Raw genomic sequence first — 27,447 nt, 5'->3', positions numbered from 1 at the left:
CATATCTGTCACAGACCATGAACATCCATAAAGCCAAACCCGCTTCACCACTGTCTTTTTAATGAGTTCACATTCCATTCTTAATTTCAATTTTTGTGGTCACCAGGAAATTGATTCCCCTTGGGTTCCATGTCAATATTAGCACCCTCATGAAAACCATAGGGCAGTTGGCCTCTCTGCCCTGACACTGCCCTGTGCAGACGCAAGCAAGATGCAGCCACATAGAAGAAGGAGCAGGCTGGCAACAGACGCCAGATATGCTGGCACCTGGATTTGGGGCTGTCTATTCTTCAGAACTGAGAAAGATTTAAGATTGCTGATTAAGACACAGAATTACAGCTGCCAACATTGACAGAGAAGCAAATCTAAATAGAGCAGACTTCATTCTAAAGAGCAACATTTTAAAAACCTTTCCATGGAAGTTCGAGATGAGAAAAATGTTTGAGCCATTTCCACTGAGTTGTGTCCAAACTTCCAGCTAGAAAACTTTACTCCAAATAATAAAAAACACCACAGAATTAGAGTTTTTCTTATTTTTATTTTTTATATTAATTACAGTTTACTCACTTTCTATCCCAATGTAGCCCCATCCTCCTTCCCTCCCAATCCCATCCATTCTTCCTCTTCTCCACCCATGCCCTTCTCTAAGTCCACTAATAGGGGAGGACCTCCTACCCTTCCATCTGACCCTAATTTATCAGGTCTCATCAGGACTGGCTGCATAGTCCTCCTCTGTGGCCTGGTAAGGCTGCTGCCCCCTCAGGGGTTGGTGATCAAAGCCACTGAGTTAATGTCAGAGACAGTCCCTGTTCCCCTTACTAGGGTACCCACTTGGAGACTGAGCTTCCATGGGTTACATCTGAGCAGGGGTTCTAGGTTATATCCATGCATGGTCCTTGGTTGGAGAATCAGTCTCAGAAAAGACCCCTGGGCCCAGATATTTTGGTTCTTTTGCTCTCCTTGTGGAGCTCCTATCTACTCCAGATTTTACTATCTCCCCCTTCTTTCCTAAGATTCCCTGCACTCTGCTCAAAGTTTGGTTATGAGCCTCAGCCTCTGCTGAGATGTGGAAGGTAAGAAGCAGATGCATACCACCATGAGCTCATATCTGTACCACATGCACACATACACAAACACACACACACACACACACACGCATGCATGCACATGTACAAACACATGAATACACTCATAATAATATAAATAAAAATCAATCAATAAATAAAAGAAAACCAAGACCACTCACTGAGTGAAAATTGTAGAGATTTTTAAAGTAGGCATTTACTTCTACATTGATTCTCAAATTTACTTCTACATTGGTTCAAATAACCAATGAACAAACAATCTCATTTCTCACGTTAAATTAATTATTCTGTTTCTGAGAAAACACTCTTGGAGGTATAAATGCTTAGTCACATCTTCCATCTGTTCTCTCCTGTCTGTTGTGAAGAGATGAGGACTGCTGTCTGTGTTTTTTATAGCACAGACACTGGAGCATGAAAGCACAGATAACAGAATCTGTCCCAACATTAGCCATGTGGCTTGCACACAGGTATGAGTGGAAAGCTTTTTGTAGGTGTTATCTGTAGTAATGAATTGAAAATGATTTTATTTGACCAGAATCTACTGATGGAATTGATCTTTGTGCTAAAAATCAATAGCACTAATAACTTTGACCAAAAGCTCTTTTTTTTTTTCCTTCAGATAATTGTTTCCTATGTTTACTAAGTGGAGTTGTAGATGATGCAATTCTTCCTTCCTGCAAAGAGAGAATGTATTTATATTCTTCATTCACTGGTGGCAAGCATATCAGCTATAATTGTTTCTGCCTTTAGTTGTTCTATCTGGGCAGTACTAGGACTCCTGAGCAATAAATTGTTGGATAGCTGCTGTCTAGAGGCTTCATTTTTCAAAGAAAGTTTGGAGTAACGATATTGGAACATTTTTCTCTTCCTGTCTGGAACCGATCAGCACAGGCTTGGATATAAAATAGTCATATCTGGTGACATAAAAAGTTGCCCACTGATATTATAACAAGACCTAGGGAGGGACCACTAGGAACCAATTTGGCACCTCAGGAGTTAGCAAGAAGCTAGTCTCACTTAAGAATGGTAGTAACCTATGTCTCAAAGGTCTCGTGCCTTTCTCCTGCCTAATTAATTTTCATAGGAAAGCCCTATGGAGAAAAGTTTGGGAACATACTGACTTTACTGAGGCCCTGTGCCAGCTCTAGCTTGTCATTCAAAAATGTCTTGGGGTAAATTATCTGTGCTGTTTTTACAGCTAAACGCATCATTAGCTGACATCATTAAGCACAAATTTTATAGTTTGTATTTATCTGTTAATAACATTATTTTTAAAAGTTATTTTAATTTTAAGTATTACTGCCTGTATTACTTTCATTTAAACTGCTCAAATTTCTCTAGAAATTTAAATGGCCATGTGTCTTAGCTAGGATTTCTATTGATGTGAAGTGACGGCACGACCACAGGTAATCGTGTTAAGGAAAACATTTAACTGGGGCTGGCTTACAGCTTCAGAGGTTCACACCATCATCATACAGGACATTGCAGTGTGCACGCAGACCTGGTCCCGGAGAAGGATCTGAGAGCTGAACATCTTGATCTCAAGCTGCAGAAGGAGACTGTGAGACACACTGGATATGGCTCGAGCATTATGAGATCTCATAACCCACCCCAACAGTGACACACTTTCTCCAACAAGACCTCACCTTCTAAAGCACCAGGCCCTATGGGCTGAGCACACAAACATGTGAGTCTACAGGGGCAGGGGTCCATCCCAACATATATTTTGTTTATTTGACCAATACATTGCATAAACAGCACTTCTGGAAAGTGAAAATGCTGCTGAAGAGCAGTGAGCAGTGAAAAAAGATGCATTTCAAATTATCATGAGAGATATGTTTCTCAGATTATGATACAGTAAATCTAATAAACAAGGGAAGAATAAGATAAATTTTTTAATTATGTAGATGCTAAACAGTTAAAACAAAATAAAACAACAGGATCAGGTTAGGAATCATCTTGGGCACATCTCTGTACACAGGGTGCTCCATTCAAAGTGAGAAACTTTCAAGATAATCTTTTTTAAATTAATTTATTTTTTATTATCATTTATTACAATTTATTCAGTTTTTATCCTGGCTTTAGCCCCCTCCCTAGTCTCCTCCCAATCACACCCTCCTTCCGTCTTCTCCCACTATGCCCCTCCCCTAGTCCACTAATGGGGAGTTCCTCCTCCCCTTCCATCTGACCCTAGCCTATGAGGTCTCATCAGAACAGGCTGCATTGTCTTCATCTGTGGCCTGGCATAGCACCCCCAAGGGGGAAGTGATCAGAGAGCCTGTCACTGAATTCATGCCAGAGAAAGCCCCTGATCTCCTCACTAGGGACCTCACTTGGAGACTGAATGTATTGGCTAGATCTAAGCCTGGGTTTTAGGTTTTCTCCTTACATGCTCTATAGTTGGGGTATCATTCTTTTCAGGGCCCCCAGGGCTCAGTTCTTATGGCTCTGTTGGTCTCCATCTGAAGTTCCTGTCTCCTCCAGGTCTTTCTATCTCCCCCTTCTTTCATAAAATTCCATGCATTCTGTCCAAAGTTTGGCTCTGAGTCTCAGCCTCTGCTTCGATACCTCAATCAGTAGAGTCTTGCAGAGGCTCTCTTGTAGGCTCCTGTCTTTGTCCCTGTCTTCCCCTGCTTTCGATGTCTATTGCGTGTGTCCTTCTGAATGAGGTTTGAGCATCTTCCCTAGGGTCTTCCTTGTAGTACAGATTTTAGTATGTTTTTCCTGTATTATATGTCTAATAACCACTTGAGTGTGCACCACGAGTGTCTTTCTGCTTCTGGGTTACTTCACCCAGGATGGTCTTCTCTAGGTCCCACCATTTGCCTGCAAATTTCATGACTTCCTTGTTTTTAATAGCTGAGTAGTATTCCAGTGTGTAAATGTATCAGTTTCTATATCCATTCCTTCTTTGAAGGACATCTAGGTTGTTTCCAGCTTCTGGCTATTATGAATAGAGTTGCTACAAAAATGGTTGAGCAAATGTCCTTGTTGTGTTCTTGAGCGTATTTTGGATATATGCCTAGGAGTGGTACAGCTGGATCTTGAGGAAGTGTTATTCCTAACTGTCTGAGAAAGTGCCAGATTGATTTCCAAAGTGGTTGTACAAGTTAACATTCCTACCAGCAATGGAAAGACAATAATCTTTAAAAAGTTGAAAGTGGCAGTGATGTTCTGATCTTGTTTTATTTATTTATAATGCATTTCCTAAGGAGCTCTGGAAAACTAGTGGAAAGTGAAACCTACTATGCCAGCATTATATACAGGCATACATAATTATATACAGAAATAGAACTAGAGTCCCGAGGTTCTAAGGCAGAAGCTCAGTCTTAGGGAAGGTGAGTTTTAGGCCAATAAGACCTACATAGCATTCTACCATAGGCCTTTGAATCTTCCATACTGCTTGGAATATTCGAGACATGAAAACCAGACCACAGTTGATTATTGATATTAGACATAGGTTGTGAGAAGTTTAAGTAAAGGATAATATAAGGTTTTTCTTTTTCTTGTTACTTTTGATGAAGAAAATGTATTCAAAACTTTATCAACTATCCACATGCATGTATTCTTTATGTGTACCTTTTTCTAACTTTGTTAATGGATAATAGACCATCACTCACTAATAAAAATTTAATTTACTTCAAAAAGCAATTGACTGGATCTTAACGTTGTAATGTTTGAAGATAATAGGCCGGGACATCACAATCGCTTTGGGTGCAGGTTCAGAATTAGAAACTCCAGGAATCTGCATTGTAAATAAGCAGTCTGTGTGATGCCCAGGGGTGCTGCTGTGCTTCATGCACTCACAGTGGAGAGCATCTGTTTATCTGCATTGAAAAGGCCATCTGGACTTTCCCCAAACACCTGCTGCCCTGACTGCCAGGTAGCTCGCCCTTCCAGCGTGTTTGGATTTCTTCCTGTTGGGCATAGTTGAGACCATTTCCCTGGTACCTACTCAGGTCTAATAGATGTTTGTTTTTGTGGCTCTCTCCATTAATGGTTGCAGCTTAATCCAGATTGCCTATTGGTTCTCATCCCTTCCTTGTCTGAGGATCTTTGTATATGTTTAAAGACAAAAACAAAACAAAAAGCAAAAAACAAATTCTGACATCATGATGAAAGTCTATTTTGCATTTCAGCCTCTTAATGATTCTATTTTCTACCTCCATCTTTACAAGCACATGATGAGGAAACCTTTTTAGTTGCTTTATATAATGAGACCTGCATTTGAGCATGCTATCTTCTCTCTAGTCACGGTATATTTACTAGGTTTCCTGTCTACTCAAGCTCTCAGGAATGTTTCATGAATATTTTTTTTAGATGAAAATAGAAACACGTGCTGAAATTTGTCTACATATAATGCTTAAAAGTACAATATTTTGCAGAAACTGATGAATATTTTTAAATAATATTATTTCATTTTTCTCAATCACTTAAAATTTTTGATTGAATAACTGCTATTAAGTAATTCTTACGTTGGGACAGAAAAAACTAAAACAAGCATAGTAAAACATGAGTTCTTAATTTTGTAAGTTTAGGTAATGAGTTATACATTACAATAGGAATTTTTTACAAGAAATAAATTTGCTACCTAAATATTAACAAATGTTGGCATGTGTTTTTTTAAAGTCATAAAAATATGACAAACATTAAACATAAATTTAGAAAAGATATGAAGACAGGGTAAGTTTATAAAGACATTGTAGAAGTCATTAAACTATTAATTTTTATGAATTTATAAGAAAAAAGTAAATTTGTACTATGTATTTCAGTGAAATGTGAAATTCCCAGAAAACTGCAGAATATTTATTTTTTTAAAAAAGTTCTATTTTTCTTTGCTCATATAAAGTCAGTAAATTTGTAACCTTGCTCAGGGCAAACATAGAAAAATTATTCTTACTGCAAGTGATTGTGCATTCAGTGGCCTTTTCAATAATTCACTCATGTGTCTAAATTTCCATTCATTTTCTATTTGAATCTTCACTCATTTATTCCATAATACTGAGAGAGTAGTGAAGACAAAATCAGTATTTTCTATCATTAAAAAAGTTCTAGCTTTGTGTGTGTATGTGCGTGTGTTGGGGGCCAGGTTGATGTTCAACTGTGTTGGCTATTCCAAAAGGAGAACACATCTGGAGAAATAATTATTAGTGCAGTTTAATTTTGAAAGATTTAACTGGAAAAGGAGTTTCATTGGAAAGCTAAATGAAAGCATTTTACAAGACAATGAAATTTCAAGAAAGATTTATTTCATGAGAAATAAACAATTATATTAAACTAATTTCAAATATATCAAACACACATAATAAAGCAAAACCTTAACTTTATAGTATATTTGCTTATTAAGCAGTCCATGATTGTTTAGGTCAAGCTACAATCCTAAAAGGTCAAGCTAAAAGCCTTTGTGTTCTTCTATTTTCCAAATAATATGGAACCTCTGAAGGGAGTTCAATGCAGGCCATGATACAAATTGTAAGACACACAAGTTATAAATTCTTAAATCATTTATAATTATTGGCAATTATTCATGACCACAATTAATGGGGCACAACTCAGCAAAACAGGAATCAGAATAAAGTTACTAAGAAAATACATGAGATCATTACTATCATGATTGCTTGTTTGAGTCTGTAAGGCAAAGGTTGTGCAAGGTAGAAATGGTTATGAAGGGCAAGTCTTTTCTCTCCACTAGCTGCTCAGGGGTCCCAGATCAAATTAACTGACATCTCTGGGCTGACCTATAAAGTAGAAAAGAAAGTAGCTTAACTGAAACTAACTGAACCACATAACAAGGTAAAAAAAAAAAAAAAAAAAAAAAATCATGATCTGAAAACTTGTTTACGGATTTCTTTGCTTTAGAGTACTGAGATTCTAAAATCCATGACTGTACAACACAACTTTTCATTTATTCCTCCATATTAATGCAGCAAATTGCTCTTGATTAGCCTTGATTTTCAGATAGACTGAACTAGACTACCATCACTCAGGAGGACAAATGTGGCAAGAAATGAAAATCAATTGTGTTGGCAAGATAGGTGAGAAAAAGGAATGGAGGACAGCTTCCTGACTTAACCGCAGACATGAGTTATCTGTAAATGTGAAAACTCCTCATCCTCACAAACAAGCCTGTGTCAGCTGGGACTCTGGCAATGTTCATTTCCTGTGGATTCTAACGTGACGTACTGTACTCTGCTGAGCCGGGCATGAACTCGCAATTTCACATGAGCCACTTGGAAAGGAAATGCTGCTAATCAAGAAAATGTTTCCACCTCTTTTACTCAGTAATGAAGTATTTATTGGACAGGGTTAATTTAATCAAGTCCTGATGATTTAGCAGTGGCAGTGTGTGAAAATGGCACTTCCTAATATTTCTCTATGAAACTCAATTTATAAATCTAAAAATTGGGGTTACAACTAGTTATGATTTTAATTGAAAGGATACATCATAGGGAATAGCACTGCAAAGGCATGAGTGGTGGAGAGGCCATGCAGGTCTGCATGCAGCTGGCCCTGGACACCGCCGGTTTCCCTGGAACAGATGTGAAGAGCTTCTAGAACAAGTGCCAGCTTAGAGGGTTAGAGAAAACTAAAAGACAATGACAGGAAATAAAAAATAGACAGGGATTTTGCTGTACTTTATCCAGACAGTATGTTGTGCTTCAAAAATTATAAGTATCAAGAGGAAATTTAAGCAAATGGTGTTGCCTTTAGACACTGTAATAAACATTTATCTATGAGACTTCCATTCTGAACCCCAAACCTGTCTCACCAAGTTCTCTCTTGACTTTCAACAAGGCTCTAGCTAGACAGACCTTTGTGTAACCTCCATGTATTCTCAGAGCAAAAAATCCACCTCTTTAAAGTATTTTTAAGGTGTCATAAATTTACTAAAGTATTTGCTATCTTTTCACTGAAACAATTATCTTTAAAATTGCAAACCAAGCCCTCCACATCTGCCCTTACTAGTTTCCTCTAATAGTACATATATTATATTATATTATATTATATTATATTATATTATATTATATTATATTATACATCCATTATATATAAATATAATAGTACCTCTATTATATTTATCTATTAGTACCTATTATCTATTAGTATATCTAGCATGTCTGTCTATTCCTCTTCCCACATATAGTAACTTTTGTAAGGTGGGGATCCCTGCTTCATTTACTAGTTTCTCAGCTTTACAGAATGAAGTGCTTGGAGTCCTTTCCAAGACTCTTCAGACATTTAGAAACAAAGTGATCAGAATGAACATATCTGTTCAACTCAAGTCTGAGCTCTACCTAAAGATCATAACAGAAGCAAGCTTTGTAATGAAATGAAATTCAGTTAGCATTAGCTGAAAAAAAAATTTTGTCATAGCACACAGTAAAGAATCCCATCTTACTCAGAACACAGTAGTTTCAGTAACGAGGTTGAACAAGAGGCTTCTGTCCACAAGTGCAGTGACTAGAGGTTTACTAAAACTGATAACACACATGAGCAAGAGGATAGCTGCCATTGAGACTGAGGGAGAAAACAGTTTAACCCACACTGCTTTGCTTCTTTCATATTGGAAGCACATGTTTAGAATGATCTTTGCTTCCTTGGAGAAACTCAGGGGTGTTTTTGAAGACACAGGGCTTTTGTAGACAGAAGATGAAACACAATTGCTGAACTGGTAGCAAGATAAATGCTAACAAATTCTGTTATTGTCATTGCTATTGAGGAATCTCCTGTCTCAATGTTGTGTAAAAATTACTCCCCAGTTATCTCTGATTGGTTAGTAAAAATGCTGAAGAGCCTATGACTGACTGAGAAAACAGTAGGCAGGACTTCTATTCCCAGTCGGGGGTTCCCATGTAGTGATAAAGAGAGGACAGAGGTTGCCATGACATGAGGAGAACTCACTATGAAGGAAACACCATGAGGACAAAGATGGAGCAGAGGTGGCCAGAGCAAGACTAGAAGACAGGTAACAGTGCACATGGCCGGGAAGTAGGCCAAGCTGACATAGTCATGCTTAGAGTAGATTGCTGTCTGCCCAGTATGATGCTTGAAGCTTATTAAAAAATGTAACAGGCCTCCATCTCATTATGTGGGAGATAGAGAAGCATAGGAGGAAACAACTTTAATTCCAACAGTAGGAGGGCTCTTGCAGGCTGATACAAGTCCAAATGGGGCTGCAATCCACTCAGAAAATCAGAGCTCAGTTTTCCTCCTCCAGTAGAATTGCTTTGCTTCCAAGATGGCTGTGGTTCTTCGTGGCCATTGATAGTTTATTCAGAATAAAGCAAATAATTGCCATGGGTCCACAGACTTAGATTGCTCTCCAGTCATTTCCCAGTGGATTATTTAGAGATTTTCATGGTTTTGTGTTTACTTACTTCATCTGAACAGCTAAAATAGTACTGAATGAAACTGAGTTTGAAAGAAATTTTCTAGGTTTAAACTAAGATGATAACAGTTCCTGATGGTATGAACAAGAGGTAGAGAAAAATGTTTTCATAAAGAACTACATGAGTCCAAAGAGATAGCATAAAGCTAGCAGTATTGTTGTGATAAATAGAGGGGAATGTGTGGAAACCTCCATGGAAGTACAGTTACTAGTTTTCTCTTTTAGAATTGTGTAAGCCCCTTCCTATTAGAAGGAACAGCACTGAAACGGAGGATATGTCTGTTTCTCATGACATAATCTTGCCATCACATCTATCCAATCATCTCCATGCACCATATGTTCAAGATAATTTTCTCACTTGCCGTGCTTGATTTTCCAGTCTGGACCGTCTTCGGAGCTCTTTTACACATTTGGATGCATAGCTGCCCTTTTAACCTTCTGATTTTGTATTACTTCTGAGGTACTTTAATTTCATGTTTCAAAGTTTCACCGAAAGAAAGATGAGGGATATCATGCATGGCATTGGCCAGAGGGAATGAATATACTATGTAGACAGCAGGTGCTTTTCAGAAATGTCATCAAGAGCAGAAGGAAGATGTTAGGATTCCTCCAGTGTCACATTTTCTATTGTCTCCCAGACTTGCTTTTGCTATGACACATTAGGATAGAAGATATTAATTTCTTGACAAGTTTCCTTAAAGGAAAATATAAGACCAGATGATGCATGCATTTATGTGAAGAATATTAGGGGAAATGAAATATCATAATGGAAGCAGAAAACAAAATGAAACCCACTTTTTTCATTATTCTCAAATTCTGTCATTACTCTCAAATGAGATGTGATTTGTCTGTGCTCCCAAGAGAAGGATGTGCCTGTCTTCCAGTAGCAACCATATTCCAGAATTTAAAGCTAAATATATGAAGGGAAATCTCTGTTCATCAAGAGTATACTACCAATTCCTGTGTGCTATGGTTTTTTCAATCAAAAGATGCCAATGCTCATTATGCATGAAGAGATAGCCAGGCCCATAGCAGTTGATGAAATATCTTTGGCAGTCTCTTACGGAACATATTTATGCCTAAAATATTGCTCATAATATGGAAGAGGATTAGTTCTCATGAATAAAGGAGAAACACTGCTCTGAAAATCTCAGTTCTCAATTCTCCCTGCCCCGTTACTCCGTACTTCCTGTGTGCCTCCTACTCTTCTGTATTACCAAGCGGCAGATGCATGGATTGTTCACTCCACTGGCAGCTACATTCCTTATTCTTTAACTTCCCACTAAGCACAGTAGGATTGGAGCTCTGAAAATACATATGGCCCAGAGCCATTGCTTTAATTAAGCATCTTTGTGCATAATTATAACAGACATATTAAAACACAAGTTAAGGTCATTCTTTTAGCATGAGTCTGTTTTTTTGTTTGTTGTTTTTCTTGGCGTGTACATGTTTATAAGAAGTAGTTTGTTTTCCTTTTTATTTAACGTGGTTGATAATTTGTGCTGTTTTTATTTTCTGAAGCTTGAGTACACATACCTAAGGGGACTTGTAAAGTCATGGAATAAGCCTAGTGTATCCTAATTTGATATCTATTTAATTCCAAGCTAAAACAGAAGTTTTGTAGTTAAAAACATTTTCCTCAAAGAAAACTGTTGCTTATTTTTGGATATGCTAACCTACAGCTATTGGAGAAGTTGCAAATGACTTAGTTTTCCACTAACAAATACTCAGCATGTATCAAGTGTTTGCAGTATGTGGAATTAAATTATCTGTGTTCACTGGATTTATTATTTTATAAAGAAATAATATAAAATCAGTTACTATGATTTTTTTTCATAGAGCAGAGGCCTCATAAAGCTTGACCAAGGTCTCAAGGGTCCTAAACTCACATCCACATTAAAATAGTCTGATATGAAGCCTATTCCTGAGCTGTAGTGCTATGCTGTACTCACTATTCCTGGCAAATAATATAAAGTGTCTAGGTCTATAGTACTGCTTAATAAAATGTTCCTTCCTCCCTATTCTTTGAAAATTGTTGACTTCTATCAAGATACTCCATCTGAGACAAGCCAGGGGACTTCCCTCTCTCTGAACAGGGGATGCATAAAACTATACTTGAGGCACTGTTGAAACTTGCTAAAATTGTTTTGGTATTTATTATAAATACTATGTGTTTATAGAGTAAACATTCTTTATGACACTCAGTTTCTTGAAAATAAGATATTGAAGATGGGAAAATTGACTTCCTCATCAACAAATACTCAAATCAACTTCTGTTTCTGTCTCTGAGTCTGTCTCTGTCTCTTTGTCTCTGTCTCTTTCTCTCTCCCTCTGTGTTTGTGTGTGTTTGTACATGGTATCTATAAGGAGCAAAGGACCTAAATCTAAAATCTAGAAAGACCACCCTTTGACCATCACCAGATGCCTTTACCTCTTCACAGTTGTTTAGAAACAGCTATGTAAAAGATAGCAGCTGTTAGGCCTGACTTCTGAACACAGTATCAGGCAATGATATTGAAAACAATGTATATAGGAATCCAAGAATAGAAACACCGTGTCACTTTGGCCAAAGGGAGAACATTTTCTTTGATAGATTTCCTATCATGATTCATGACAAGGCATAGCAGCTCAAAATCACAACCCTTCCCTCCTTTTGTAGTAGTAGATGGTGATTGACACTTGATAATGTGCAAAGAATGAGAGACACTTCCACATGGGATATCTTATTCAAATCCTTCCCCCAAGGCCAGAGGATCTACTTAGAAAAGGAGGTTAATGATCATAAGAGCTAGAGGTAGGAACGACTCCAAGGAACCCTACTGTATTAGACAAAACTGGACAGACAGACATACGAACTAACAGAGACAGTGATAGTATAAGCAAGTCCTGCACAAGTCCATGGCAGATAAAATTCCAGCACAAAGTTGCACCCCTAGCCAAGAAGCTATGTGTCCTTGATACTTGCCGGGCCAGGACAAATAGGCTTTTCTTTTTCCTAAGCATAATTGCATATGCAGAACCCCCAAATTCCCAAAGGTCTCGAAGAAAAGAGATCAGAGAAGTAAGACCCAAAGTCAAAGGTGGACCCTTATTAAGTGTGGGCAGGGTCACTAAGAGAAAACTTGGTTATGATAAAACTGTCACAGGAAGATTGGAATTATGAGGTGACGAACTAAAGAACTGTGGGCAGGGACAGTGAGCCTTTCTCCGAGAATCCACAGTGAACATAAGGCTCTTGATTTTGAAGTTGAAGCCTTCAGAATTGGAAAGAAATATATACCTGGTGGTTGGTGAATCCTCCCTCTTTGTAGCCTTTTGTAACACAATGGCCTCCATTGTTCTCATTCCAAATACTCACTGTCAGTGCACTGAAGTATTTAATTCACATATTTAAAAAACTTAATTCCCAGCTAAATAAATCTACACATACATGCACCCCCCACACACAAACACTTTCTTGTGTACATACACACACATAATATGAACATGTAATAGAGATGGGTACTCTTTGATTCTTGTGTTCTATTGCTAGCTGTGAGTGTCTTTGACAGGTGTAGAATTCAAAAGCTGTAAGCCTTTTATGTAGGATTGCTTTCTAACATGTAGCACTGTATCTTAAGCAAACATTCATTTGCAGAGAGTCAATACCACAAATGAAATATTGTCTGAGGAGAAAGGAAAATCAATATCCACCGTTAGGGTCATTAAATTTTGATAAGGATTTTCTACACACATCAATATACTACCAAAAAGATACGTACTTCACGCCTTTTTTTCTTGTTTCTACTTAATGAAATCTCTCTAGGAAACTGCTTGAGACAAGCACACAGATGCGTTTGTGAACACACATACTTTTGCACACAAACTTTTATTTTTAGATGACAAGTTTAGATTTTTGCTGCTATTGTTTGTTTTATTTTAAACAAACCAGTCAAAATATTAACATTATTACAAAGAAATAGATAAAAAGCTCTCTAGACACCTGCACACCAGCAAAAATCTGGACTCAGTTGTAGAATTAGAGTTATTATAAACATTGAATGTGATTTAAAATATCCTGTTTTGATAATTGAAAAATGTGTTTCTTTTTGTAAAGATGTGAAAGCAGTGCTCTAGAAGGGAGAGGCTTAAAATGCCAACAAGAGTAAAAACTAAAGTTTTCTAAAACTAGTTTACTTTGCTTCCTTTTAGTTTAGGCTTCTGTAGAGTGGCTACTTTTTTGACTGTGCTCAAATGATCTTGAGAGGTTCAAAAACTTAGAGTTAATTCCTGGGACTGAGGCAAAATCACTGTCCTTTCAGAGCAGAGGTCCAGCAGCAGTCCCCCACCCAGATTAACCTTAGGGTGTGACTAGGGTCATGTAGCCCCTAAGAAAGCCCATGGAATATGTTAACTCCCCCTCCCCATTGCTACAACCTAACCTGAGGGTAGCAGGGCAGTGGGGGGGGTGTCAGGTAGCCAGACTTTTGGCTCCTAAAAACAAACCAATCATTTTAAAGGTCAGCTCCCCTAGAGACACTTTCACACAATCCTGTAACGCCAAGACCTGCACATCCCTGCTTGCCTTTTGTCCCCTTAAAAACCCTGTTCCCCAGGAGTTGGGGGTCACTTGCCCTTTTGTTCTTATAAAGGGCAGCCACCCAGCTCGAGTTTGTAATAAAGGCTTGTGTTTTACATTGGACTCAAAGCCTGTCGGTCATTTGGGGACTTGTGATCTGGGTATTTCAATCTCCATTGTTTTCCATTAATATTTTTCTCACTTATTATAATGTGTATCCAGTTTTAGAGACATTTTGAAAGGATGCTTTAAGTAAGTACCTGTGCTGCCAAGTTATAGGTGAGTCTTCCACAGCATCGCTAGCGTGCCAGCTTTATGGTTTTAGGAATACACAAATCCTGAGTAATTATCTTGTCCACTCCAATCGGAATGACTAACAGTCCTGGCAAAGCTAGTGACAATTTACCTGCCCAATGATCCCAATCCTCAAATTCTCTGCCCATTCTGTTCTCTTTGAACACTTTCAAATATTTGCATGCTCATGCAACAGAAAGTCTGAAATGTCAGAAAATACAATGGACATCGTGCTACAGAGCACAGCCTCTGTGCAAAGTGTGACCTCCTGAACATGTTACTTCAGCAAAGACTGTTGGACCTACTGCAAATTCTGCAAGTTAACAACATGTTTGAAGCCAACTTCCATCAATGCACTAGTGATTTTCCAACCCAGATTCATGTATCATAAAGACCAAAGCCTTTCTCTTATACTTAGCTGCTGATACATTTTTACCTAGCATATTCTGGAATGTTTTCTTCAAAGAACTTCCAGGTATCCCAAAAGCTTTCAGATGAAGCCTGACACTTTTCCTTTGTAAAGTTAAGGCAGAGTTGAGTCAGTACTGCTGCTTGTGTTGTAATTAATTGTAAATGATTATGAAAGGATACCTGCTCAGGACTCATATTCAGACATGCACAGAGCAAAACTCCCCTACAGGCTGACTGGTAACAAGGTGGCTGACATATTATTCTGTATGCAATATTAAGATGAATACCTTCATAAAGGCTGGGTTCCCCAGCTCTACCTTATCTTGCTACCTTACACGAAAATAATGAACTGTGTGTGCTTGATTGGAGACCCGATCCCCACCCTGACCCACAAAGCATGACACCCTAGTCAGTAGCCTGACTGTGGTATCAATGAACCAGGAAAATATAAATTACAGCACTAGGTCACAAAGCAGGCTTCTAAAATGACAGCTTGCCTGCCAATTCCCGAGGAGGGGCAGATTACCATGAGACCATAGACACCTAATCCCCAGCATTCTTCAGAAACCTTGTGACTCAGGGGTTTATCAATCCCTGCAGTTTCAAACTTCCTCCCCCACCCCACATCCATTGCCACAGGCAAAAGGACAGCTATTACCCATAAAGTGGACTGACTATGTCAGGCACAGACCCCTTTTCAGCAGACATGACTTAAGGACCCTGTTCTACCAAAGACAGGAATACACTGTCAAGAGGAAGGTATCTGTCTTAGTGCCTTTATGGACCCTATAAAGACTAATTGCTGTCTTTGCTACACTATTATTCTACTCTTGTGAGACAGCCTGGCCGTTTGTCACCAGTGTACTGATTTTTCTACTCATGGAGTGGTCCTGATTGGTGATTTGGCTGCACTTCCTTATCCAGAATAAAAAAGTCCTTTTCTACATTTACCAAAGTCTGTTGAGAAACAGGGAAAAAATGCTTCAGATGAAATATTCTTCATGGTACAAATAAAAGTTGATACATATACACAATAAAATAAAATCTCTTTATTCATCTCCCATTGCATGTGTTGAAATGTCCTAAAAGGACATGCATTTTGTTAGTGAGACTGTTCTAAAATCAGGTGAAATCTCCAAATTCAGAAGCATAAATTATGACTTCAACATCTCTTGGTGACAAATGTTCCTAAGTGCAGTATATGACAAATAAAAGAAGGGCCAATACAATGACTTACTCATTGTATTTTTTATTTTTTTAATTTTATTTTTTTAATGTATTACAATTTATTCAATTTGTATCCTGACTGTGGATCACTACCTTGTCTCCTCCCAATCCGTCTCCTCTCAATCCCACCTTCCTTCCCTCTTCTCCCCATATAGCCCTCTATTAGTCCACTGATAGGGACGTCCTCCTCCCTTTCTATTTGAACCTAGCCTATCAGGTCTCATCAGGACTGGTTGCATTGTCTTCCTTTGTGGACTGGCAAGGGTGCAACCTGCAGGGGGAGGTGATCAGAGAGCCTGTCATGAGTTCATGCTAGAGAAAGCCTCTGCTCCCATTATTAGGGACTGGGTGTTATTTCCTCTCTAATGCATTGTCCTTGGTTGGGCTATCAGTTTCTGCAGGGCCCCCAGGTCTCAGTTTTTTGTTGTTGTTGTTGTTTTGTTTTTGTTTTTTGTTTTTTGTTTTTGTTTTTGTTTTTGTTTTTTTTTTGGTTCTGTTTGTCTCCTTTTGAAGATCCTGTCCCCACCAGGTCTTTCTATCTCCCCCTTCTTTCATAAGATTCCCTGCACTCTGCCCAAAGTTTGGCTATGAGTCTCAGCCTCTGCTTCGATACCACGAACAGTAGAGACTTTCAGAGCCATCTGTGGTAGGCTTCTGTCCTGTTCCCTGTCTTCTCCTGCTTCCAATGTCTATTGCATTTCTCCTTCTGAATGAGCACTGAGCATCTTCCCTAGGGTCTTCTTTGTTGATTTGCTTCTTTAGAATTATAGATTTATGTTTATCCTGTACTGTATGGCTAACATCCACTCATGATTGAGTGTTTACCATTTGTGTCTTTCTGCAAAATTCATGATTTCCTTGTTTTTAACTGCTGAGTAGTATTCCATTGTATAAATGTACCACTTTTCTGTATCCATTCCTCTGTTGAGGGACATCTAGGTTGTTTCCAGTCTGGATATTACAAACAAAGCTGCTATGAACATGTTTGAGCAAATGTCCTTGTTGAATAAGTTGAGCATCTCTTGGATATATGCCTAGGAGTGGTATAGCTGGATCTTGAGGTAGCACTATTCCCAATTTTCTGAGAAAGTCCCAGATTGATTTCTGAAGTGGTTGTACAAGGTTACATTTCCCCCAGCAATGCAGGAGGTTCCCCTTTCTCCACATCCTCTCCAGCATGTGTTGTCACTTGATTGTTTGATCTTAGCCATTCTGATTGGTATAAGGTGAAATCTCAGGGTTGTTTTGATTTGCATTTCCCTGATGACTAAGGATATTGAGCATTACTTTAAGTGTTTCCCTGCCATTCTATATTCCTCTATTGGGATTTCTCTGTTTAGCTCTGTACTCTGGTTTATTGATGTTTAACTTCTTAAGTTCTTTACATCTTATAGATATTAGCCCTCTGTCAGATATAGCGTTGATAAAGATCCTATCCCAGTCTGTAAGCTATTTTGTTCTGAAAACAGCGCCCTTTGCTTTCCAGAAGCTTTTCAGTTTCATGAGGTCCCATTTATTGATTGTTGATCTTAGAGCCTGTGCTGTTGGTGTTCTACTCAGGAAGTTGTCTCCTGTACAAAGGGGTTCAAGGCTCTTTCCCACTTTTCTTTCTAAAGATTCAGTGTGTCTGGTTTTATATTGAGGTCTTTGATCCACTTGGTCTTTAGTTTTTTGCAGGGTGATAAATATAGGTCAATTTGCATTTTTCTACATGTATACATCCCGTTAGACCAGCACCATTCTTTGAAGATGCTGTTTTTTTCCATTGTATGCTTTTTGCTTCTTTGTAAAAAATCAAGCATCCATAGGTGTGTGGGTTTATTTCTGGGTCTTCAGTTTGATTATATTGATCCATCATTCTGTTTCTATGTCAGTACCATGTGGTTTTTATTACTATTGCTCTGTACTACAGCTTGAGAACTGGGATGGAGATACCTCCAGATGATCTGTTGTTGTACAGGATTGTTTTACCAATTCTGGGTTTTTTGTTTCTCCATATGAAATTGAGAATTGTTCTTTCAAGTTCTTATGGAATTGTATTGAATCTGTAGATTGCTTTTGGCAGGATGAACATTTTCACTCTGTTAATCCTACTGATCCATGAGCATGGGAGATCTTTACAACTTCTGATATCTTCTTCAATTTCTTTCTTCAGAGACTTGAAGTTTTTTTTTTTTTTTTGAACAGGTCTTTCACTTGATTGGTTAGAGTCACACCAAGGTACTTTATGTTATTAGTGGCTACTGTGAAGGGTGTTGTTTCCCTAATTTCTTTCTTGGCCCTTTTGTCTTTGGTACACAGGAGGGCTTCTGATTTTTTTTTTTTTTTGAGTTAATTTTGTATCCAGCCACTTTGCTGAAGGTGTTTGTCAGCTGAAAGCATTCTCTAATGAATTTTTGGGGTCACTCATGTAGACTACCATATCATCTGCAAATAGTGAAACTTTGACTTCTTCCTTTTTGATTTGTATTCCCTTGATCTCCTTTATTTGTCTTAGTGTTCTAGGTAGGACTTCAAGTACTATGTTGAAGAGATATGGAAAGAGTGGGCAGTCTTGCCTTGTCCCTGATTTCAGTGGGATTTAATTTAGTTCCTCTCCATTTAGTTTGGTGTTGGCTATAGGCTTCCTGTATATTGCCTTTACTATTTCCAAGTATGTGCCTTGTATCCCTGATCTCTCCAAGACTTTAAACATGAATGGGTGTTTTTCAAATGCTTTTTTAACATCGCAGGAGATGATCATGTGTTTTTTTTTTCCTTCTGTTTGTTTCTATGCTGGATTACATTGATGAGTTTTTATATACTGAACCACCTTAAATGCCTGGGATGAAGCCTACTTGGTCATGGTGGATTATATGTTTGATGTGTTTTTGGATTCAGTTTGAGAGTATTTTATTGAGTAATATTGCGTCAATGTACATAAGAGAGATAGGTCTGAAATTCTCCTTTTTTGTTGGGTCTTTATGTGGTTTAGTTATCAAGGTTACTGTGGCCTCATAAAATGAGTTTGCTAATGTTCCTTCTGTTTCAATTTTGTGGAATAGTTTGAAGAGTATTGGCGTCAGCTCGTCTTTGAATACTCATTGTATTTTGTACTTGGGACAATCTTGAATGTGTTGAAATGAAAATTCTTTCATCATGAAAGAATGAAGAGAGCAACAAGGAAGTTGTAAAAGTGCTACAAAGACAGCAGTATTGCTTCCTGAACAGAACCCATATAAGAACTGTTGGAAGTATCATTTTACCCCTGTTGTTACTACTAATTTTTAGTGTTGTTTTTAATCTTTAAATATATTGAATGATAATAAAATAGGACTAAGCAGCACTGCCATTCTTTCTTTCCTATGTTTCAAATAGTTTTAAATCACACTAATCATCATGGAAGAGCAAGTTAAAACAACAATGAGATGCTAGACTTAGAAATACAAGCGTTTCTGGGATGTAAAGAATAGGGTATCACTGTACATATTAGACAGAATAGGATTTGTATAGTGTTTATAGAAAACAATATCAAGATCACTTAAAAGATTTCAAAAGAACTATTGCAGGATCATCATCCTTTTACTGGATATACTTGTGAAATTAACAAATCATGGAAGTGTCAGCACTGTTCACTGCAGACACAATGTTGACACAGAACTATCCATCTGCAAATGGTCAAATGATGATAAATCCTAAGTTTCCTGCTCTGTCTGAACATGAGAAGATAAAGTCCTATCAAGCACAAACCAAATATAAAGACCATTCCAAATAGTTGACAAGTAAAATCTAAAAACATTGATTTTTATAGTAGGTTAGAATGGCACTCCAGATGGTCAGAGTTCTTGAAGGGAGGGCAATATCAAGGGGTGCTTTGAAGGGCACCTTTGGTCATGGAGGCATTTTACACATGTGATCACATTCTAAATTCAGTTATGCCAACAGGAGCAAAAAACTGCAATCAAATCAATAATTTTAAGAACATATCCTTCAAATAGATAAATCATATCTTAGGAACTTTGTCTACATAAAGCTGTTTAGAAGCCACTTCCTACTTGAAAACTGGATTTTATATTAATGACATTTGCTACTAATAAAGACACTAACAACTCAGAATCTTAGACAAGTAAGCGGAGCAAAGTTCCCCTTATTTTTCTACCCATTCAAAAGATGAATTATGCTAAATGATGGCAAATACTTGAAAGCACACAATGTGCAGTTATCCTTCACTTTCATTTCACGTGACTCTGTTTCAGTGAAAACTAAAACGAAACTCTTAAAGACTTTTACTTCTCACCGTATGAGCCAAACTTTGAACAAGTAAAAGGGGAACTTGTGAACATGCACTGGATGGCCGTAGGCTCCCTACATATGTAACAAATGTGCAGCTTGGTATATATCCCCTAACAACTGGAGCAGGAGTTATCTCTGAACGCTGTCGCCTGCATTTGGATCTAATTGGGTGGCCCTGTCTACCCTTAAGAGGAGAAGAGCCTAGTCCTATAGCCACTTGACATTCTGAGGTGTGTTGATAACCTTGGAGGACTCCCTTTTCTGAGGAAAAAGGGAAGGGGAATAGCAGAGGGAAGATGAGAGGGAAGGACTGGGAGAAAAGGAGGGAAGGGAAGCTTCTCTCTGGATATAAAGTAAATAATAAATTAATAATAATAACAATAATGTAAATGGGAGGGAGGATCCCACATGAGATGGTTCTGTGCATCAAGGTAACTGCTTCCAAATGTGACAACCTGAATTCAGTTCTCAAAAGCACTTGAAAGAAGGAAGGAAAGCACAGGTTGTCAATTTACCATGCACAAACACACACACACAGGCACACACACACAGGCGCACACACACAGGCGCACACACTTTACCACACACTGAACAAACAAACGACCAAAAGCCCAAGTAATGCTAATGTGAATTTTAAAATAAACTTTTGTTTTAGTCTGAAAACACCTTAAAAATGAAATAAAAGAAAGTATGGAAAGTAAGGGATTAAATCAAGATGGTAATCCCACACACATTTCCAACTGAATCTGAACTTCCTAATAGCCTTCTTCATGAAAGTCTGAAGACAGGCCTCTGTGTCTTCGATTACAGCAAGTTGTATAACACATGAATCAAGGATGAGGCCTCCTCCAAAGAAAAATAAATCAATGTTTATTTTGAACAGATAGAACTTTGTCCTCTTTCTACCACTGAGAAGTGAATCCTAAGGAAAACAGATTTCAAAACATAATTGTATTTTCCACTTCATTGTTAGGGTTGTATTGCATTTTATTTAAAAATAGCTTCCCTTCAATACCCTGCTTTATATGAACCAAAATAGTAAGAAGTGAGTACTTTTTTAATAACTACCTGGGGCTTTGCATTTTTTCCTTCCTCTTGCTTATGAAGATCTGAGACAGCTTATGCTGCTAATTAAAAAACAACAAATCCTGTGGAGTGACCCCTGTGAGCTACTTCAGCACTGGCTGTCCGCCATTACAGAACAGGAAAGGGTGTGGTGTCTGAAAATATGCACAGTCAACTAAGTTCCTGTATCAGGAGCCACCATCAGGAGGATAGGTAAGATGCTTGGAGTGATTTGGGATGTATGACAGGGGCTCAATGGCTAGAGCTCACAGGACATGCATGTGCACATTATACCATGTGAATAAACTAAGCAACAGGAATTCAAGTTACCTCACCCACCAGAAAGGCCAACTTAAGGCAAACATACTGCATTCCTGTTCAACAAAATGCTAATATAAAAAAGTTCTTTTCTTTGAAGTGTTACTAAATGATACTAGAATTGCCCATTAAAAAATTATTTTATCTTCTTATGGTTTTATATTTTAAGTGTATATCTAATTCCAAGCTAAATATAAATTAAAATTGTCCTTCATGGGATATTTGTCATTTAAAAAACTCTTCTCACAAACTGAAATTATGAAAATATATTCTCATCATATTTTCACCCTTAGTGATTTTTTTGTTTGTTTGTTTATTGATGTGTTGAGATGATGCTGACAAACAACACAGAGAACAGCAGAATGGACACTGAGGGTATGAAAGCAAACTTCTGTCCATGGTCAAGGATTCACAGAGATTTGAATTAGTTATATTCAGTAATGGTTTGTACTTTAGGGCATTAAGCAATTATTGAAACACACTATTTAGATGGCAGGACCATAAGCAAAGTTTTGCTTCAGTTAATCAGGAAAAGACAGATTAATTTTTTAAAAAAGCATAAGAGCTCCACAGAGGGAGCAACAGAACAAAAAAATCTGAGCACAGGGCTCTTCTCAGAGACAGATACTCCAAACAAGGCCCATGCATGGAGATAACTTAGAACCCCTGCACAGAAGTAGCCCAAGGCAGCTCAGTATCCATGAAGGTTCCCCAATAATAGGACCAGGGACCTTCTCTGACATGAACTTATGGGCTGGCTCTTGGATCACCTCCACCTGACGGGTGAACAGCTTTGCCAGGCCACAGAGGAAGACAAGGATGCCAGTCCTGATGAGACCTGATAGACTATGGTCAGATGGAAGGGGAGGAGGACCTCCTCTATCATTGGACTGGGGGAGGGGAATAGGAGAAGAAGAGGGAGGGAGGGTGGGATTGGGAGAGAGTGGGAGAGAAGGCTACAGCTGGAATACAAAGTGAATAAACTGTAATTAATAATAATGACAAAACAAAAAAATGTTGATTAAAGGGTGATGGGCCTACAATACCTACTTTAATATTTTGTACTTTTTTCCAGTTTACTCAAAAATTATGAGAAATTAACTTTTATTGATACTTTTTAGAAGAATGTTAGATTTATGAACTAAATTAGATCAAGGCTTTCAACACAGTTTAAAAAATTATTATTTAATATGCATGTGGCGTATTAGCTATAAGCAAAACTCTAATAAATATAAATTATATTAAATAAAGCCTATACAATTTTAAGAATTTTTCTGTAAATTTTTACTTATGTTCTAGGACTCCACAAGGTTACAATACCATTTCTTAAAGGCTCTTTTAGGAGGTACTTTGGATTATTTAAAATAACATATGTTGTAAAAGATTAGCCTTACACTCTATTATAGATCTCTGCAGCTGGTAGCTATAGATTAAATTACCCACTTAACTTCATAAGACAACTTTGCAGTAGCTATGTTGTAACATTTTTAATACACACAGTGCTATTAGTCTTGTTTACTGGGGTCATGATATCCCTGAAAGGGTTTTATATTCTTGAACAGTGCCTACTGTAAACACCAGTGCTAGGCTGAAGGATGACATAAATTATGTATTATGGTATATTTTCATATTGACCAATGTTATAAAACAAATAATTTGAACTCATACCAAAAATAACAACAAAATATCTACAATAACAAAAATATCTAAAAAGACCTTAGGTAGACAGAATTCTGAGTGGAAAATATCAAAGCATAAACATGGAAAAAGTAGGCCAACTGACAAAAACATGTAGGTGAGAAAGGCTAAGAAGTACTGAAGACCAACTAGAATAACAAGGTTTGTGACTTAGGATAAGAGTTCTTGGCTTCCATCATGATGAAGATGTAAAAAGAGAAATTTTCAAAGTGATGCCTTGTCAGTGTGTCTTACACCCGTGTTGTGATTTACCATAAGAGTGGGAAAGAGACAATCAGTCTGGAAGCTATTCCTTAAATAAAAATTCATTTTGGTTTATATTAAGATGGCAATAATACAGAGAAGCTTAAGTGGTAAGACTTAAAGCTTTCACTTGAAGGTGGAGTTTGCTTTTTTACCAGATTTCCTGATTTATAGATGTGGGAATGAAAGAAAAAAAAATCAGAGCTATGTTAAGTTATTTTTGCCTAAACTAATTGTCATTTGTTATGGTGAACTCTAAGACAAACATGGTCAAAAGTTAAGAGAGAATGCTTTATCTGGATATGCATTGATGTCTCAGATGATTGTAAGCATCAATCCCCAAATTTGGCGTGAGTTTGAGTTAAAATATTTCTAGAGTTTGCGTTGGTTGGAATGTGGCTATCAAATGGATACCATTGTCTTTAGTTGGAATGGATTCATTATTTAGTAATGGAATAAAAAGTTAAAAAGGAAATTGAATCAAATGAGAATAAAGAGGAAAGGAAGGATATGTAAGAAAAATGAAGATAGAAAGTGAAAAGAAGATGCAGTAATAGAAATATTAATTCAGCTCCAAAATGCAAGCCACACACAGAAAATCAATGGGAAGAAAGTGTTGCCATGGCTCCTTAATCACCACAGTGCACAGGGCCCTATTTACCTGGTGTCAAGAGAGCTACTGAATATTCTTTCTTCTTATTGTTAGGAAATCTAATCCTTGGCCCTCACAGTAAGAGATTCTTTCTCATGGATAAAATCGACTTTCCTCTTTCTTTCCTTTCTTCCTTTCTTCCTTTCTTTCTTCCTTCCTTCCTAAATTCCTTCCTTCCTTCCTTCCTTCCTTCCTTCCTTCCTTTTTTCCTAAATTCCTTCCTTTCTTTTGAAAATAGATTATTGCAATTTCCCCTTCCATAACTCCTCCCAGATCCTCCTCAGGACCCAGATAGATTGTAGGAGCTAGAGAGGATGGAGAGCACCAAAGAAAAAAGGCCTATCAAACACAGTAAGACTGACTCATATATGAATTTACAGAAACTGTGGCAGCATGTAAAAGGTTTGCACTAGTCTAAGCAGATGGAGTCCCAATGCTGTGAGGGAAAGCAGAAACAAGTCCCCATTCCTAAACCAGAGTTATCCCTAATTGATAACATCTCACAAAGGAATAATTCCTCTTCTCGAACACTCTAACAGGGTATACTCCTGGACTCCAGGCCCAGCAGCACATGGTCAGCATTTCTTTCTTTTTTTTTTAAGTGAAAATCCTGTTTATTTTATGTAGGCTACATTATTGAAGCTACTGAAATATTTCAACATATTTGTAAGTGAAACACTTATAGGTCTTTATTAGTCCTCATTCTGACAACAGCTACACAAAATAATAATAATAATAATAATAATAATAATAATAATAATAAAGCATCACCAAAGTATATTGTGATTGCACAAGAGCAAAGAAATAATAGACATGTATTGGCTTTTATTTCAACATTTCTTAATTATACAGTAGCAACCTGTACGAGCTAAGAGCTAAAGAAGGAAATCTGAGATCAACCAGTGAGAGAGGAAAAGACCTCCACACAGGCTTCTGTATTCTAGTCTGTAAAACCAATCTGAATATAAATGCAGATACTGACCATGTGGACTGCTCTATTGCATATGAGAACATGGAAACTACAATAGTATGAGGAACTCACACAACATAATTCATGCAACAATTCTTCTTTGAGATTCTTTCATTTTCTAAAAATTGTATCAGAATTGTGAGTTCAGAAGGAAAGGCAAACTTTCTAGTATTTCAACACGCAACTCAGTAATCACACATTCTGTATATTTAAGAAAGGATGCCTAGTGAATGCATGCACCCTTTCAGAATCAGATCATTTGAGCTGTATAACTTCACCTGTGTCTTTATTATCAAGTATTAACATAACTGGCAAGCCCATCTGTGAGCTTTACAGACCATATATACCCAACATAAATATGCAATGCAATCTACCCTAGTATTACTGTGAATACCATATGGAAATATTTGCTGTCAATGACATTTAGTCTTTTTTCTTTTAGAGTGAAAAGCAAATATGTGAATTTTAAAATCCCCCTTAAAACCTAGATCTTTAAATTACATTTATAAGCCAAGATAAACCTTGTGGGTCTGATTGGATAGAGTTAATGTTGTCATTGTTGCTAAGTTTGTATCATTCATAGTGCAGATGAATATTCACTTTAACATGAAATGCCTATATGCCTATCATTACTTTCTTATTCTTGTTCACTTATCATTAATACTTACTTAAAATCATTTTATTGTTGTTTCTTTTTAATGGAAAATAGTATCATTCTCACTGATTTATAAACTTGTTTTAAAACATACTCTTAAAGTAAGAACTAGCTGTACACAATAAAACAATAATTTCTCTGGGAAAAAAACTGGGGCGGGAGGCAAGCTGGGAAATTAATTACTAAAACTATCAGGGTAGTTTATTTTTTTATTTGAAAAATTAATGGTATATTAAGTAATTCCATTAAATACTTATCTACGTGAGACACAGATGTTTCAACTTCTGAAAGCAATGAACAACTTTATATTTTCTGTCCCAAATAAAACTGATGGTGGTTTCATTTTCACTGCCAAGCTACACATATTTTTGCACTAAAAATGACACCGTTAAGTCTTACTCACAGTTATAATTTACCTAAAATAATGAGTAGATACCCAAACAGAACATTTTAATAAGTTCTTTTCATAAAATGTCCATTATGCAAAAATGGATCATATAGCAGAAAACAGAAAACTCAAATTACAAATAGTTATAGTTCAGATATGGATCACATCAATGTTTCTGAGAATGCTTCTCTAATGAAGCTAGGTTACACCACTAAAATTGGTTTCACTAAAATCCACATTAGTTCTTTCTTTCAAAAGCATTGTTAATTTTCTGAATCTTAAAACTTTTTTTCCAAAATCAAGGCAACAATATTGCTTTCAGAGAACTCAAACAATAGATTAAGGCAACTGTGGGCTTCTGCTCAGCTAACCTCATGATGACTTGATTAGTCCCCTTTCTGTTTCTTTTTTTCTTACACTTTTAAAAGACTAATTTTAATTTTTAATTTTACATATTGTGTGTCTGTGTGTATCTGTATGTGCCCATCAATGCAGGTACCCACACATGTCAAAGAAGGCATAGGATCCCTAGAGCTAAAGTTACAGGTAACTCTGAATTGTCCCACAGTTGTACTAGGATCCTAACTCATGTTCTCTGCAAGATCAGTAGGCTTTCTATTTTTCTTTCTTTCTTTATTGTTTATTATAATTTATTCATTTTGTATCCTAGCAGTAACCCCCACTCTCATCTCCACCCAGTCCTACCCACTCTCCACCTTCTTCCTTTATGCCCCTCCCCTAATCCACTGATAGGGGAGGACCTCCTCCCCTTCCATCCGACTCTAGCCTATCAGGTCTCATGAGGACTGGTTGCATCATCTTCCTCTGTGACCTGGAAAGGCTGCAACCCCAAAGGGGAGGTGATCAAAGGGCCAGGCCACTGAGTTCATGTCAGAGAAAACCCCTGCTCCCCTTCCTAGGATACCCACTTGGAAACTGAACAGTCTATGGGTTCAGGCGATACAGGTCCTCTCCATGCATGGGCCTTGGTTGGAGTATCTGTCTCTAGAGGTCTCCCTGAGCCCAGGATTTTGGACTCTGTTGGTCTTGTGAAGCCGCTCTCCTCTCCCGGTCTTTCTATCTCCCCCTTCTTCCCTAAGATTCCCTGCATTCTGCCCAAAGTTTGGCTGTCCCTCAACTGAAGAATTGGTACAGAAATTGTGGTACATTTACACAATTAAATACTACTCAGCAATTAAAAGCAAAGAAATCATGAAATTTT

General features: G+C 37.5%; 1 protein-coding gene across 4 annotated transcripts in view; it reads right to left on the bottom strand.

Moving 5' to 3' along the window:
- Window positions 1-27,447, bottom strand: part of Ccser1 (coiled-coil serine rich protein 1) — a 1,241,689-nt gene that overhangs the window by 226,127 nt on the left and 988,115 nt on the right. The window contains exon 12 of one of the 4 annotated variants that reach the window (XM_060373767.1): window positions 6,450-7,614. The exons of 2 other annotated variants lie outside the window; for them this stretch is intronic. In XM_060373767.1, the coding sequence (XP_060229750.1) occupies window positions 7,529-7,614 (86 nt within the window). In that variant the 3' untranslated portion in view covers window positions 6,450-7,528. Of the gene's footprint in view, window positions 1-6,449; window positions 7,615-27,447 lie in introns of those variants that run through there. One more of the 4 variants, XM_060373768.1, reaches the window with a different exon arrangement.

This window comes from Meriones unguiculatus, chromosome 21 (assembly GCF_030254825.1).
Source record: "Meriones unguiculatus strain TT.TT164.6M chromosome 21, Bangor_MerUng_6.1, whole genome shotgun sequence".
Classification (NCBI taxonomy): Eukaryota; Metazoa; Chordata; class Mammalia; order Rodentia; family Muridae; genus Meriones; species Meriones unguiculatus.
The sequence above is the reverse complement of the archived record's forward strand: the minus strand, read 5'-3'. Positions and strand labels throughout refer to the sequence as shown.